The 17,391-nt window shown below is 47.5% G+C and overlaps 1 protein-coding gene across 3 annotated transcripts in view; it reads left to right on the forward strand.

The window, feature by feature from the left end:
• STX2 (syntaxin 2) overlaps positions 1-17,391 on the forward strand; it is a 55,074-nt gene that overhangs the window by 1,663 nt on the left and 36,020 nt on the right. Inside the window, exon 1 of one of the 3 annotated variants that reach the window (XM_060785633.2) lies at positions 6,246-6,437. The exons of 1 other annotated variant lie outside the window; for it this stretch is intronic. In XM_060785633.2, coding sequence (XP_060641616.2) covers positions 6,408-6,437 — 30 coding nt within the window. In that variant the 5' untranslated portion in view covers positions 6,246-6,407. Of the gene's footprint in view, positions 1-6,245; positions 6,438-17,391 lie in introns of those variants that run through there. One more of the 3 variants, XM_060785634.2, reaches the window with a different exon arrangement.

Below are 17,391 nucleotides of genomic sequence, written 5' to 3' on the forward strand. Positions count from 1 at the left end.
ATATTAAGGCAGAAAATCCCACATTACCTGCTTTGAACTGGGTTATCAAGAGTCCACACTCAGGTAATGTGGGATTTTCTGCCTTGATATTCAGGGATATAGGGCTGTGTGGAAAGGCCCCCAGAATACCAAGGCAGAAAATCCCACATCTGAGTGTGGACTCAGATAACCCAGTTCAAAGCAGATATTGTGGGATTTTCTGCCTTGATATTCTGGTATACAGGGCTGTGTGAAAGGACCCTCAAATAACTCGGTTCAAAGCAGATCTGGTGGACTACCAGGTATTCTAGATCAGTGGTTCTCAACCTGTGGGTCTCCAGATGTTTTGGCCTACAACTCCCAGAAATCCCAGCCAGTTTACCAGCTGTTAGGATTTCTGGGAGTTGAAGGCCAAAACATCTGGGGACCCACAGGTCGAGAACCACTGTCCTAGATTATATGGCTGTGTGGAAGGGCCCTTGTAGAATCCAGTTCAAAGCAGATCATTTGGATTCAGAAACTGAGTTGCTGTGGCAGTATAGATCCAGCCCGAGTGTCTGCTATATAATGAACTGCAGTTAATCCCCGAGTTACAAACATCCGGCTTACAAACAACTCCTAATTAAAAATAGGGCTGAGACTCCTTCCACACAGCTGAATAAAATCCCATATTATCTGCTTTTAATTTGAATATATGGCAGTGTGGACTCAGATAACCCAGTTCAAAGCAGATATTGTTGGATTTTCTGCCTTGATATTCTGGGTTATGACTGGAAGGGCCCCGAGACAACAGGAAGGGAGAGATATCTATCCCAAGGAAGGGAAATCCACTCCTGGAAAATCGAGTCTCTACTGAAGCTTTATCCCCAGTTGTTGTTTCTACAACAAGCCACATTTCTCAAAATCCAATTATCACAGGGATAGAAAGTGTGGGAACACTTTATTCTAAACAGGGGCATAGGCAGCAAAACGCCACAGGAATATTGACCCTGAAGTGTGACCCAAAAAAACCTTATATATTTGGTTGGAGTTACACTCAAGAAATGTCCCTGTTCCTATTTACATACAAATTTAACTTACGAACAAACCTACAGAAACAATCTTGTTCGTAACTTGGGGACTGCCTGTACTTGCTTGGATTTTCATGACCGCTAGCATGAGTTGCCTGAGGAATTTATTGACTACAGCCCCTTCCAAACTCTCAACCTGCTGTAACACTTCTTTGTTGTGCTATTTGTGCTTAGATATACAAGTTATATAATTTATACCCATTTATTATTTCATAATAGGAGCCCCCCAGTGGTGCAATGAGTTAAATCCTTGTGTCAGCAGGACTGCTGACCAAAAGGTAGGCGATTCGAATCTAGGGAGTGGGGTGAGCTCCTGTCAGCTCCAGCTTCCCATGTGGGGACATGAGAAAAGCCTCCCACAGGATGGAAAAACATCCAAGCGTTCACTGGGCAACATCCTTGCAGACAGCCATTTTTCTCACACCAGACATGACTTGCTGTTTCTCAAGTTGTTCCTGACACACACAAAAATCACAATACTTTTAGTTCACAAAGGATTTGTGAGTTTAGTCTTCTGATGAGACAAATGTGTAATTGGTATGTGATGGTCAGTTGTTTCTAGGCATTATTCCTGGCGAGGGAGTGTGTTTGTGTGTGTAGCGGGGGAAGCACACTTACAGCAGGTCCTAGCGATTGGTCTTCCCACTGTATGCATTTACATAGACAGAGAACACAAGGGCACCAGTGCTAGCAGAGGAATGGATTTTGTAGGATCAGCATGACTACAGTCCTTACCTCAGCATAAGCTCCACTGATATAAGCAAAGTTGCCTTTTGACTGCATAGCTTCAATTTGTAAAACATACTACACTTTGGAAAAATTACTTTTTAGGTCAACCATTTCCAGAATCTCTTAAGAATGTGAGTGTTGTGGTCCAAGAAGTAGCTTTTTCACATTTTTCAGTGACGACTATTCATTCGGTTTAATTCAGTGTAAAGTCTTCAATTGAAAATGCAACTTAAACAGTTCATATGAAATAAAAACTTTAGCAAAGAGAAAGAAGCCCATTTCAAACGTTCTCCATTCTGCAGGCTATGAGAGCAATTGTTTGGTTTTCTCCTGCTGTTCTCTAGTAAGTGGTGTATTTTGCTTCTGTACAAGATTTGTATTGTATTCTCTGAGGTTTGGGGACCAGGGAGGAGTAACAACATTTCTATTTGTAATTTTCCTGTGCTTTCCACTGGTTTTTTCCATCTTTTTATTTACAACAACAAATGTCTATGAAAAAAAGGAAGATAAAATAGCTGCAGGATGCCTTCTGACCAACAAAGCTAGAAGCTGCGTGGCTTAAAGTACTTTTGTTTGGAGGCAGCATATAGCCAGCCATCTTGACTAATACACATTCGTTGAGAGCATTATTCTCCAAGAAAGCTATCCAATGTCCCTTTCAGAGCCACATAAATTGATGGTCATCAACACATTATGTGGGCATCAATTCTACAATTAGTATTTGCCCTCAGCAATTAAATTGTAAAATTGAAAGCTCCTTCAGTGCCCTGGGATGCAGTTCATCTGGCCCTGCTGATCTGAACTCATTCTGGTTAGTAAGGTGATTCATGACTAACATCCTATCAATCCTGAGTTGCAATTAAAATCCCTAGTTAGTATATCTGCTGCTACATGGAAGTGCACACTTCTCTTTTGGGGAGAAAAATCAAGTGGAATTAGTATTGAGTTCTGGCTTTTTCATTGTGAAATGTTAGCATTTTTGCTACCTTACCACTATTTCCTTGCCTTGAGTGTATCCAAAAGGGATCTAGGTGCCTTAGGGCCCTTCCACACAGCTCTATATCTCAGAATATCAAGGCAGAAAATCCCACAATATCTGATTTGATCTGGGTTATCTGAGTCCACACTCAGATAATGTGAGATTTTCTGCCTTGATATTCTGGGAAATAGGGCTGTGTGGAAGAGGCCTTAGAGTCCAGACAGGCCCAATATCCCAGGATCTGTACAATTTATAGGAAATACAGAACTGTCAAATTCAAACTTCCCGTGCCCCTTGCTGGCTTCACGCCGATTGGTTGGAGTCATCAGCTGGAGGGAGGCGCGGCCGGCTCAGGCGTGCCTTGGCCAATAGGGAAGCCAGCGCTGCTTTGGCTTCTGAGCCAATGGGAATTGAGGAGGCAGTACAAGCAGGAAACAAAGAACCGAGAGGAAAAAAAATTAGTGGATTAAATGTAACTTAATGGTTTGTCCGATGGCCAGCGATAATCCGGATATTCCTCAAGCTGGCCTGGTATTGTCCCGTGGGGGTGAAATATACAAAAATGGTTGGCGCGGCTGCCAAGCCTTGATAATCTTTTGTCCTGGATATGGGATCAATTGATGCTATCTGTGTGTTGGTTTCAGCCAAGGGTGCAAAGACAATGGGTGAGGCGGATGGGGCATCCTGATCTTTCCTGAAGGCAGGATGTACCATTGTTGATGAGTGATAGAGTCACCATGGGGGTGCTTTCCTAGGCGGTCATGCTCCGAGACCCAAGAGGCACCGTTGTTATTATTATGCAATAAGTCTTTGTTGGAGTCCTTAAGTCAGTGGGGAATTCATCTCAGGAAATAGGAAGGAATTTCCCAAGAGTTTGTTATGCTGGGGTCATGAAAAGGTGGCTTTCCATATTTCATACACAGACATATATATGGGGGTTCATAAGGTACACATGGGGGAAAGGGGAGAGAGAAATTCATAATGACCCATCCCACCCACCAGAGTTCATAGGAAATCTAGAGTTATGAAATCATAAAACCCCATAGTCGTAAAAGGGGAGTCCATGGGGCTTGGAAGGGGAGAAAGCTCAATTTTTTTTCAAAAGTCTTCAAAAGTTGATAAAGGTTGTAAAATCCATGGGAGCAAGTTGGGAAAGTGCCCTGGAGTCCATTGAGTCCCTATGGAAACGACTGCCAGTGCTGGAGGTCAAGATCCACATTGGATGAGGGAGAAAACTATAGATCCCCTCTCATCAAGGACCAAGACGGTCCGCCGACAACTTGGGGATCCCAAGGGTTGACTGTGACTGGTTCCCCAGATCGACAGGCTCTCTGGGCATTGACAAAATGGTGGCAATGATGTGGTGTCATCGGGGAGCCAGCTGGGCTCCATGTTGAGTTTTTGGAGGCAAAAACGATTATTCCCGGGACGGAGGGGTTAGCGGAGCAAAAGCAAGCTAGCTATTAGCCTTAGAATTTACCCAGGAGAAGAATGGCACCGATTTTGAAATGATCCATTGACCCGCGGATATGGGGACCCAATGGGTTTCTGTATCCGCAGTTCAGAGGAACGCAGTTTCTGCCTCCCCGGGAAGAAAAATCGCATCCCGGGTGGGCCGGCAACCATCTGCAGCCCGGGAGAGGAAAGGTCCATGCAGATGAAAGTTTGGAGGCAGTAAAAGACACAAAGTAACACCAGGAAGAGAAAAAGTTACAATTAATTGGTATTTTATTGGGGGATTTGTTGCATTGTTAGGAGAGGGGAAGAAAGTGAAGCAAAATGAAAGTTTCTTGGTTGTAGCTGCTGCTGTGGCCACGTTTCATGGAAGTTGGCCCAAGCGGGGTAATAGAGAACTTAGGAACTCCCTGCTGCAGGTCAGATCAGCTTGAAAGCATGGAGTTTTGGGTTCGACCTCATTGTCAATTGACAGTAGAGGTTAAGCATGGCTTATTATCTGGAATTTGGAAATACTCCAAAATCATCCATATGGGAGGGCTGAGATCGTGACACACTTGCTTTCTGATGGTTCAATATATATAAACTGTCATTTCATGCACATTATTTAAAACATTGTATGTACAATTTCTTCCGGATATGTATATAATAAGGAAGTATACATTAATGTGGTGTTTACACTTGGATCCCATCTCCACAATGGACGTGTTTCAGCATCCGCAACACTTCAGGCCCCAAACTTTTGGAATAAGAGATACTCAATCTGTATTAATCTTTGGCCCCCTACTACACTGCCATATGATCCAAATCATCATAGCAAATAATCCACACCTTCTGCTTTGAACTGGAATATATTTGGCCCTTTGCACACAGCTATATAAAATCCATATTGAACTGAATTATCTGTCAGTGTGGACTCAGGTAACTAAGGCCCTTCCACACAGCACTATATCCCAGAATATCATGGGAAGAAATCCCACATTATCTGAGTGTGAATTCAGGTATGCCAGTTCAAAGCAGATATTGAGATTTTTTTTGCCTTGATATTATTGGATATAGGGTTGTGTGGAAGGGCCCTGAGATAACCCAGTTCAAAGCAGGTATTTTTGGGATTTTCTGACTGGATATTCTGGGATATAGGGCTGTGTGGAAGGGCCCCCAGTTCAAAGCAGATCTTGTGGGATTTTTTGCCTTTGTATTCTGGGTTATATGGCTGTGTGGAAGGGCCCTGAGGCCCCTTCCACATCGCTGCATAAAATCCACATTGAACTGGATTATCTGGCAATATGGACTGAGGTAACCCAGTTCAAAGCTGATATTATGGATTATCGGCCTTGATATTCTGGGTTATATGCTTTGTGGAAGGGCCCTTAGTTTACATTGCCAGATAATCCAGTTCAAAGCAGATAATCTGAGGGCCCTTCCACACAGCTATATAACCCAGAATCTCAAGGCAGAAAATCCCACAAGATCTGCTTTGAACTGGGTTATCCATGTCCACACTGCCATATATTCCAGTTCAAAGCGGATAATGTGGGATTTTATTCAGCTGTGTGAAAGGGGCCTGAGGCCGAATAAAATCCACATTATCTACCTTGAATTGGATTACATGGCAGTGTGGTCAAAAGACAACGCAGTTCAAATCCGATAATGTGCTTTGAGAACTTGGATTACCTGTCAGTGTATAAGGGGCCTGGGTGGGTCAACAGTTTCTGCAGTAAACCCACTGAAAGTTTGGCCTCAGGACCTCACTGAAGTCACATGTATTCTCGCAATACCTGCGTTTCTGCAGAACGTGCCACAAAAGCTCCTTGGAACCTAGACCAGCGTGGCCTCTCAATCTAGCTACCTATATCTGCCTGTGTATCTACAGGTGCTCAGGCTATTAATACATCAGCAGGAGGGAATGGTCACCCAAAGAGGCGCTTGAGTGGTTGTAGCCCCGCCCACTTCGTTGGAGGCAGGGGCGGGGCTTGATTCTAGGCCCCGCCCCCCGACTGGTCCTCCTTGGTCCCAGTGGTTTGGGTTCTAACGGGAGGGAAAGGCAAGGCGCATGCGCAGTCCGGGAGGGTCGCCCTGGCATCCTTTTCCCCCTGAGGAGCTGGAGGGAGAGCTGGGCGCGGCACTGTGAGGCGAGCGGAAGCGCTCGGGAAGGGGGCCTCGGGGGCCTCGGCTTCTTCCTCTCCGCTGAGGGGATGAGGGACCGCCTGGCGGAACTAGCAGCGGTGAGGGGCGACGGGAGGGGGAAGAGGGAGGGAGGGAGGGAGGGGGCAGGAAGGTGCCGCCAGCCCTTCAAAAACCCCGGATGTCTTTGTAAACTGCCCCTCCCCTCATCAAATGCAACACATGTGCTTGGAGAGAAAGGGAGGGGGCTCCTAAGTGTTCCGTTCTGCTCACAGTCAAGCCTTACAGTCAGGGCCCTCCCACACAGCCCCTTTATCCCAGAATATCAAGGCAGAAAATCCCACAATATCTGCTTTGAACTGGGTTATCTGAGTCCACACTCAGATAATGTGGGATTTTCTGCCTTGATATTCTGGGATATAGGGCTGTGTGGAAGGGCCCTCAGCCCTCCACATTCCCTTGAGTTCAGGGGGGAAAAGCACGAACCAATTCCTATCCTATGCACACTGCACATCTCTTCTATGGCCCCATCCACACTGCCCTTTACCCAAGGTTCTGATCCCAGATTATCTGCTTTAAACTGGAATATATGAGTCCCCACTGCCAGGTAACCTGGGATAAACATATAATCTGGGATCAGATCCTGGGATATAGGAGCAGTGTAAAGGGGCCCTTCCTAGTGCAAACAAACAAAAAAACAAAACAAAATAGCAAGAATCGTCTTGAGATGGGTTCTTTTGTTTGGCAACAGATGCCTCCCGTAGTGTGGAGAGGAGACCCTTCTGATTGGGGAACAAACCCAGATTCCTTCCACACCGCCATATAATTCAGATGATCAAACAGACAATCTAAATTGTGTGTTTTGATTGGGATGATATGAGTCTACACTGCCATATAATCCAGTTCAAAGTAGATAATCTGGATTTTATTTGGAAATGTAGAAGGGGCCTGCTTTTCTCCATGGTAAACATACCCACCTCCCTCAGCCACTCCTCGGGGGGTTAGAAGGGAGATCCATAGTATAGCAGAGTGCATTTTCCATGTCCTTATTCGAGTTCCTGGTGTCCTTTATTGAAAGGCTGTGATTTGGTACAATTATTCTACAGCGTGGTCACTGAAATTCACACCTGTAGTATTTCCTGCGTCCACACACCTGATTTGGATCCTTATTGAAAAGCTTTTGCCAAATCAGGGACTCCAGCCCCGCCCATCCACTTCAGTAATAAAGCCAAGCAGCAGGGCTTGAGGCCTTAGTTCCTTCCGTCCGCGAAAGCAGCAACAACAACTCGGTGTTCTCTACTCTCCTAAAACAACTATTGGTTTTACTCAAGGACTCCAGTTTGACTACTCCAACAGACTGCAATTCCAACTTGTGTTCTGGGACCTTTGTTTATCCTACTCAGACCAGTATAGCATTTTCTTCAACTTTGAAATGTATGGCCTATGGGGGGAAGTTGCTCCAGGGTGACTCCCATCCCCTTTGTGTTTCTTGGCAGTGGGAGGACAAACTCCCTCCCTCCCTCCCTCCAAATAATAATAAAAAAGATGCCGCGTCCTATGAGGCACAGGCTTCTTTGCCCTTGGCAATGGGCAGTAACTTACCTTCTTTTTCTTCTGTTCCCCTCACTCAGAAAGTGGAAGGGAATAAGACTTTTAAACAACCTACCACCCCTTTGCAGCCCAGCCTCTCAGCTGTTTTATCTTTGGAGGACAGCTTGCTCACACTGCCCATATTTTCCCTGCCCCATTTACCCCAGCAGGCAGTGGATGCTGCAGCGATCCCTGCCATGCTTTTGCCCCCTCAGGAGAGGGGAGGCTCAAGGCAGCCACGCCACCTGTGCGAGTGATGGCTAGCCAAGGCTTTGGGGCTCAGCCCATGGAGCATAAATCCTAGCAGGGGCCTTCGGGCTACCATCCTCCCTTTGCATCTTGCCGCCCGGGAGCTTTAGTGACGGCTCAGAATGTAAGTGCTGTGTCTTTTGGGGCCCATCTGCCACTTGGCCCATGTCTCATCAGGTAGTTTGGTGCTATTTTGAATAGGCACCATCTGCACCCTCCTTTCCTTCTCAAGGATTTGGAGTCCCTTCTTTTGGTTTTCAGGGGGTTAATAAGATTTTCTCCCAAGCTAAGCCTACTAAACTGAACAAATGTGGTCAAAGTTGTTTAATTCAAGAAAGCTAAGATACCTGAAGTCAGTCCACTATGGTAAGAAGATCCACACCACTGCTAGCCTACTCACTTGCATGATTCATTACTATGCTTGTATGGCAGCCTATCAGGTTCTCTTGTGGTATAACTTAGCACCTTACTTGGATCTTCTTCCTCTACAACATCAACAGGTTCCAAGGGCTTTCTCTCAGGAAGCGCCCACCTTAGCTTCTCATCAGAAAGATATAGCTAAGCACGGCACCGATACAGCACACAAGATGTTTGCTGCTGCAACAGCCATCCACCACCATGCAGGAGGAAACATAGTCTGTTCCATCCTGATAGAGACCCTCAGTTCAAAAGTATGCACAAGATTTGACAGGCGGCTTCTAAGTTTGGCTTTTCACCACAATCTTTTTCTAGCCTAGATTTTGGTGGCCAGCCCCTCAGCTTAATTATCATCAGCTTCATGACCTGTTTCCCTCAGGCCTCAGCAGGGCCAGAACTCTAGGACCTCTGTACCCGAGAGACTTAATTTTTCTACCAGGGGTGACAACAAACTCAAGGGAAAGAACAAGATCAGGGCCAACAGCGTTTTTAGCATACCTTTTTCTCTTCTTTAATAGCCTCCAACCCTTTCGCTCCTATTTTTGGAGCTTGACTATGTCATTTGTCAGATCACTTCTGACTCATGGGTGTTGGAGATTACAGAGCATGTTTATGCTATTAAATTCCTCGAACTGCCCCCAGTAGGGACTGTATTGGCCACTCCTCCTTCTCCTGTGTTATGGCAGGAGGTACTTACTTTGCTTCAGAAAGGAGCAGTAGCTTCTTTACATCCTTCTATGTTTCCTTCTTTCTTCCTTTTTCCCAAATACTTTTTGGTTTCCAAGAAAGGCAGTGGGCTTTGGCCAGTTTTGGACCTTAGAAGACTTTATGCATATATTGCATATTGCAAATTTCAGATGTTGTCATTACCAACCATCCTCCCTCTGTTATCCAGCGATGCATGGTTCAGTAGCATTGATTTGAAGGATGCCTATTTTCATGTGGTGATTAGACCACAAGACGGTAGATTTTTGTCACTTTTTTACTAACAGTCAGGCCTTTTCATTTCAAGTTCTTCATTTTGGTATCTCCACAGCTCCACCAGTGTTACTAAGGGGATGGCTGTGGTGCCTGCTCATCTTTGGGTGCATGGGGTAGTAGTTTACTCCCATATTGATGGCTGGTTGTTGGTGGCACAGTCCTGTGAGTATCTACAGAGGAACATTTAGTTTACTCTGTCTTTATAGCAGAAGCTTGGTCTTATTATCAACAAGGAACAATCTCTTCTTCAGCCTATCCAAACAACCCAATTCATTGGGGCTGTATTGGACTCCTGGCATGCAAGGGCCTACTTGCTAGAAGACAAGTTTCAGAATCTGCTTGCATTAGCTCTTTGATTCTGGCAGAAGCCATACATCCATGCCAGGGCTGTCCAGTGCCTTTTGGGACACATGGCATTCACCACAGCTGCCACTCCTTTCTCCTGTTTGAACCTTCCGCCCCTCCAGAATTGGTTTCTTTGGGCATTCCATCCCTTGCAGGATGAGCCCAATGAATGTCTTCTTGTCCCTTTAGCCATCCACAGGTCTCTTAACTAGTGGACTCATCGCTTCAGTCTGTGTGTGGGCATATTTTTAGATCCTCCAAGATCTTCAATGTTAGCAACAGACACTTCCTTCTCAGGATGGTGAGCTCACCTCAAGGGTCACACCACCCATGGTCCTTGGGTGGCCATAGAGGGCACAGAGCACATCAAGTTACTCGCAGTAGAAACGGCACTGCACCTTTTCTGTCATTTGCTCATGGACAGTATTTCCCAGCTTACCAACAACACAATTGTGATATTCTATATCAACAAATAGGGCGGGATGCACTTTCACACTTTGCTTGCCCTCATTATCAGAATCTGGGACTGGTATATAGCCAAAACCATAACCATCAGTGCCATTCATCTAGAACATCTATCATGGAAAACAGCATTTTTAGTGGCTATTACTTCTGCTCGTCGTGCTAGCGAGCTTGCGGCTCTTTGAGTCGATAATCTTTACCTGAAATTTCGTAAGGATAAGGTTGTGCTCTGCACAGACATTTCCTTCTTACCTAAGGCAGCATCACAATTCCATATGTCTCAGGACATTGTCCTTCCAACCTTATTTCCAAACCCCTCTACTCCTCTGGAGCAATCTTTACACCTTCTTGATGTGCGGAGAGCCCTTGCTTTCTATGTCCACCATACAGTTCCATTACGGAAGTCACTAAGACTTTTTGTCAAGTTCTGTTATTTATTTATTTATTTATTTATTTATTTGCTTTACTTCTATACCGCCTTTCTCAGACAAAATGGCGACTCAAGGCGGTTTACATAGTAAAGGTTAATACAATAACATCAAAAAAGCAATTAAAAACACATTATACAAACATCAAGTCACAACAATCATTATCATAAATGTGCGCCTCAGAAAAACAAATCAAAATCAGAATCCGTAATCATAATCCCTATACCAATTCCTATGTTCAGTTGTACCATCTTACTGTATTTCATTGCATTATTAGCCAAACGCTTGTTCGTAAAGCCAAGTCTTGACCTTCCTCCGGAATGCCAGCAGTGAAGGGGCCTGTCTGATGTCCACAGGTAGGGCGTTCCATAGCCGAGGGGCCACCACCGAGAAGGCCCTGTCTCTCGTCCCCGCCAATCGCGCCTGCGATGTGGGCGGGACCGAGAGCAGGGCCTCCCCAGACGATCTTAATGTCCTGGTCGGTTCATAGGAGGAGATGCGTTCGGAGAGGTAAGTAGGGCCAGAACAGTTTAGGGCTTTATAGGCTACAGCCAGCACCTTGAATTGTGCCCGGTAGCAGATTGGCAGCCAGTGGAGCTGGCGCAACAGAGGAGTGGTGTGCTCCCTGAGAGCCGCTCCTGTTAGTAAACTGGCTGCCGAACATTGGACCATTTGAAGCTTCCGAGCAGTCTTCAAGGGCAACCCCACGTAGAGAGCGTTGCAGTAGTCTAAGTGTGATGTAACCAGAGCGTGGACTACCGTGGCCAAGTCAGACTTCCCAAGGTACGGTCGCAGCTGGCACACGAGTTTTAACTGTGCGAATGCTCCCCTGGTCACCGCCGAAACCTGGGGTTCCAGGCTTAGCTATGAGTCCAGGGTCACACCCAGACTGCGAACCTGTGTCTTCAAGGGGAGTGCGACCCCCATCCAACACAGGTTGTAACCCTATACCCTGTTCGGCCTTGCGACTGACCAGGAGTACCTCTGTCTTGTCTGGATTCAACTTCAATTTATTCGCCCTCATCCAGACCGTCACAGCAGCCAAGCACCGGTTCAGGACCTCAACAGCCTCCTTAGTAGCAGGTGGAAAGGAGTGACAGAGTTGGACATCATCCGCGTACAGATGACACCGTACTCCGAAACTCCGGATGATCTCACCCAGCGGCTTCATGTAGATGTTGAACAACATGGGGGACAGTATTGAGCCCTGAGGAACCCCACAAGACAATGGTTGTGGGGTTGAACAGGTGTCCCCCAGTAACACCTTCTGGGATCGGCCCTCTAGGAATGACCGGAGCCACTGCAGAACAGTACCTCCGAGACCCATCCCCGCGAGGTGTCCCAGAAGGATACCGTGGTCAACGGTATCGAAGGCCGCTGAGAGGTCCAGCAGCACCAACAGGGACACACTCCCCCTGTCGAGCTCCCGGCGCAGATCATCCACTAAGGCGACCAAGGCTGTCTCGGTACCATGCCCCGGCCTAAAGCCAGACTGTGCCGGATCTAGATAATCCGTATCTACCAAGAATACCTGGAGTTGTGAGGCCACCACACGTTCCAGGACTTTGCCCAAAAAGGGGATATTGGAAACTGGCCGATAGTTGTCGAATTGAGTGGGGTCCAGTGATGGTTTTTTCAACAGCGGTTTTATTATAGCTTGTTTTAAGCTCGCTGGAAAATTGCCTTCCCGAAGGGAGGTATTAACCACCACCTTCACCCACTCGGCCAATCCCCCTCTGGCTTCCTTTACGAGCCAGGATGGACAGGGGTCTAGGATGCATGTGGTAGGCCTCATTCCTCCAAGTATCTTGTCCACATCCTCGGGTTTCACCAATTGAAATGAATCCAGTAAAACCGGACAAGCAGGTGCTCCAGCTACATTCTCATCTACTGCCGTTAATATGGTGTCCAGACCAGAACGGATCAAAGCGACTTTGTCTGCGAAGAACCGAGCAAAAGCATTACAGTGGGCTGCCGTGTTGTCAGGGCTCCCGTCTTGAGTGACGGGATTTAAAAGGCCTCTGACAACTCGGAACAGCTCAGCCGGTCGGTTCTTTGCAGACGCAATAGTGGCCGCGAAGATAGATTTCTTCGTGGCCTTTATTGCCGCGGCATATGCCCTTAAAAAGGACACAAACTGTGTTCAGTTTGGCTCGCTCGGATCTGAACGCCACACACTCTCTAGTTCCCTCTTCTTTCGCTTCATCACTGCCAACTCCTCGTTGAACCAAGGAGCTGGTTTAGCTCGGCTACTTGAGAGGGGATGTTCTGGAGCAATTGTGTCTATTGCCGTAGTCATCTCCCTGTTCCAGAGAGAGACCAGGGCATCAACAGAATCACCAACCGAGGAGGCGGGAAATTCCCCGAGAGCCGTCAGGAATCCATCCGGATCCATAAGCCTCTTGGGGCGGACCAACTTAATGGGTCCCCCACCTCTGCAGAGGTTAGGAGGTACAGTAAGTCTAAATCTGACCAGATGGTGGTCGGTCCATGGCAACGGAGAGATGGATAACTCCTCGACACCGCCACCAAGCTCCCATCCCTGGCAGAAGACCAAATCCAGTGTGTGTCCAGCACAGTGGGTGGGGCCAGATACCCGTTGGGTCAGCCTCATGGTTGCCATGGAAGACATGAAGTCCTGAGCTGCTCCTACTAGGGTAGCCTCGGCGTGTACATTGAAGTCCCCCAGCACAAGAAGCCGTTGGGACTCCAATGCCAAGCTCGAGACCACCCCTGCTAGCTCAGGCAGGGAGACTGTAGTGCAGCGAGGTGGGCGGTACACTAACAGAATCCCTATTCTGTCCCGGTCACCCACCCTCAGGTGGACACATTCAAAGTTAATTGACTGTGGGATGGGGCCTCTGGTCAGAGGGATAGTATTTCTATAGACCACTACAACTCCGCCTCCCCGCCCTCCGGGTCTCGCCTGGTGCTGCACAGAGAACCCTGGCGGACAGAGCTGGGTTAAATTTACCCCTCCAGCTTCGTCCAACCAGGTCTCTGTGATGCACGCCAGATCTGCCCATTGCTCCAAAATTATGTCTTGGATGAAAGATGTTTTACCGTTGACAGATCTGGCGTTCAACAGCACCATTTTCAACCCGGAGGGACCGCCATCCTGGGTACACCAACCTACCTTGTCAGGAGACCGATTATAAGTTGTTAAATTTCTTCTTCTAACTCTAGGCCGAATTCGAGTTGTCAAATTTCTTCTATCACTAGGCCGAATTGGAGGTCTCCCTTTCCTGCATCTCCCCCTCCCCGTTATGATTTCTATGGGGACCCCTCGGCTGTCGGAACACCCCCCTTCTACCATATTGCACTTCTCCTTCATGGCTTCTTCCCATGGTTTATTCCAGGATGTTTGTTCTATTGATTTCCCCTCTTGCCACCCCACTCCCCCCCACTCTTTTTCCACTCCCGCAATGTTATTTTTGGGGTCTTCCCCCCCGCTCCACCCCCTGTCTCCCTCCCACTCCAACAGCAGCACTATCAGTAAATACCAAAGGGTGGGAATCGACATGAGTGAGAGCGTTGGTACTACGTTGGTACTAGTCCCTAACCTAAAGTGCCAGCAGGTATTAAAGTGCTAGAAGTTGAAGCTGTTAAAGTGCACTAGGAATTATCACGTAATTGATAAGCTAACTGCTGTAGTAGAGGGTTAAGGGATTAAAGTGCAAGGAGTGTAAAGTGCAAGGAGTTAAGGTGCAGATGGTAAACAATGGCTAAAGTGCTGGTAGTTACAAGACTTAGCAGTGTTGGCTAACAGATGTCGTAATAGTGCAAAAACAGCGCAATTGTTCATTCAGTCCACAGTCCTATCTCGATTCACAATTAATCCCCTCCCCCCCAGAGTAGTCAGTTCCAGGGCAAGAGGATATAGATCTTATAGGAACCCACAGAATTACGGGGATTATGGGACTTCTAAAGGAATGCTAGCAGGATTATTACAATGGATGCAGGGTCTGATAATGAGTTAGTTGGTATTTCTTTCCGGAATTGGAGGCGATAGCATGGTAGATGACAATTTATTTATTTATTTATTTATTTATTTACTGCATTTGTTGACCGCCGTTCTCAGCCCTAGGGCGACTCACGGCGGTGTACAACATATAAAAACAGTTTACTATAAGGGAATATCACAACGAAATATCAACATGACTATCACTAATACAATTACAATACAATACAGTGTATTAGTGGCGGCCGATGGTAAATCTCGATGGTAAATTCCAATGGTAAATCCCGTGGCAGCAGGTATGTAAGGTTCCTGCCAACCAACAGTGGCCTAGAATCCTCAGATGGACACAGCTGGTTAAGGAGTCTCGAGGGGGATCGCTGGGCTCCAGATAATCAGGCCCTTCCAGGAGGCCGACTCTCCCCAGCCAGGCTCGATCCGGTGGAAGTAGGCACGTGGGCACCCGGCTGGGCGCACTCAGGCAGCGGTGGTTGCGCAGGGGGGGAGCCTGGTCGCTCACTGCCTCCGCTAAGATGGAGACGCGGAGGTGGCGTCAGTTGGCACTAAAGACGCAGGGTCCAGGCCGCTCCCTCCACCAGATGGAAGCGTCTCCTCCGCCAAGATGGAGATGCGGGGGTGGTGACAATTGGCACCGAGGATGCGGAGTGTCCAAACCGCTCCTAGTTGAAGGTGCAGAGGCAGCGTCTACCGGAGCACGGGAATCGCCGGGGGTCGCCTTCGCGGAGGGATCGCCAAGCAGGAACTTCGCCCAGCCGCACTGGTTAACGATGGAAAACCCAGCGGCTCGTCTGCTACAGCAGCCGGGCAGGCTGCAAGACAGCGGCTGCAAGGGCCTGGTAATCCTAGGCGGCTGCAATCACGCGGTTGGCGACTGGTTGGGTCTGCGGCGGCTCCGTCTTCCAGCTCGCCAATTTTGCGGCCTACTTCGGAGTGTATTAGGCCCGCATTTCGACTCAGGGCAAGGGGGAGCCCGCCGCCCGCCGCTTACCACACGGCCATCTCGGTCTCTCTCAGTCCCTCTCGATGGCAACGGCTTGGTAATCGCTTGGGTAAGTCCCGATAAATCCGAGCGGGCAGATTGGGAGGGAGCGGGCTCGGCCGGGTTGGTGATAATAATGGCCTCCGCTCTACCTCCTCTTCTCCCCTCTTTCCTTCTTGTTCCCTGGGTATCTCTCTCCAGTCAGCCCCCCAAGGCCCCCTTCGGGGTCCTGGGGTGTTGCTGGTCAGGGACCCGGTGAAGGGAACAGGATTGGGGGGGGGGGGGGTGGATGGCTACGATTTCGCCCGGATTGAGGACGTAAGGACTCTGTAGGCCTCCGGTTTCTACCCAGAGATTGGCAGCCTGGATAGTCGCAGCTATCCGGCTAGCATATCAGATGGCAGGGCTGGACTTACCTGTTCAGATCCATGCTCATTCCACTCGAGCAGTGGCAGCCTGTAGAGCATTTTTGCACGATATGCCACTGGATGATATTTGTCGGGTGGTCATTTGGTCGACACCGCACACATTTTTCTCCCATTACAAACTGGACTTAGCCGCCAAAAAACATGCGGCTTTTGGGAGAGCAATTCTTTTTTCTGCACTAGCATGATGTCCACCATCCATGGGACTGCTCGCTAGTCTACCACAAATGTGGATTTCACAGTGACCAAGCTGAAGAAAGTAAGGTTGCTTACCTGTAACCATGTTTCTTCGACTGGCCAACTGTGAAATTCACACAACCCACCCATCCTCCCCGCACTCCATCATGCCTTCTATCTCCGACTGTCTTTCGTGGTACGGAACTAAGGCCTCAAGCCTGGCTTTATTACTGAAGTGGATGGGCGGGGCTGGAGTCCCTGATTTGGCAAAAGCTTTTCAATAAGGATCCGAATCAGCTGCGTGGATGCAGGAAATACCACAGGTGTGAATTTCACAGTTGACCACTCGAAGAAACATGGTTACAGGTAAGCAACCTTACTTTACTGTGTCAGAAGAGAATGCTCCTGGAACATAGCTATACAGCTATACAGCCTGAAAAACTTACAGCAACTCAGTGATTCCGGGCATGATAGCCTTCGACAATACAATTTTCACCAGAATTGCGGGTTTTGCTGGCCGTTTTTAAGCCCAGGAGAGACTTTCTTCGAACGACAAGAAGTGAACAGATTCACATCTTGTTTGTTTTTTGTCTCTATAAATGGGCTTATGGGGAGCCTAAATTGACCCTCCTTCGCCTCCTCTGCAACAGAAATGACTTCCAATTTGAATTTGACCAACGAGGGCCACAAAAATGCCCTGTGGACAGCCTTCGGCTCACAAGTTGCACTTTAAAATGCTTATTTGGCAATATGGCAAATGTGACTAGGCAATTAAGCCATGTAAAACTTTGAAGTGTTTTATAAAATCAACAAATAGGGGACTATTTAGAAATACAAGATTAAAATCTTAACCTTGAAGCATTATCCTTTTTTAAACTCATAGCAGTAAAACTTTAAATAAATAAATGGCAGGCAGTGATGATGGAAGGAATGAGGCAGAAGGTGTCACATAAACTCTTTCAATGCAACTTGGAATATCTATCTATACACATAATAAAAGTGAAAAAGGTTTATGTGTGTATG

Source organism: Anolis sagrei, chromosome X (genome assembly GCF_037176765.1).
Source record: "Anolis sagrei isolate rAnoSag1 chromosome X, rAnoSag1.mat, whole genome shotgun sequence".
Taxonomy (NCBI): domain Eukaryota; kingdom Metazoa; phylum Chordata; class Lepidosauria; order Squamata; family Dactyloidae; genus Anolis; species Anolis sagrei.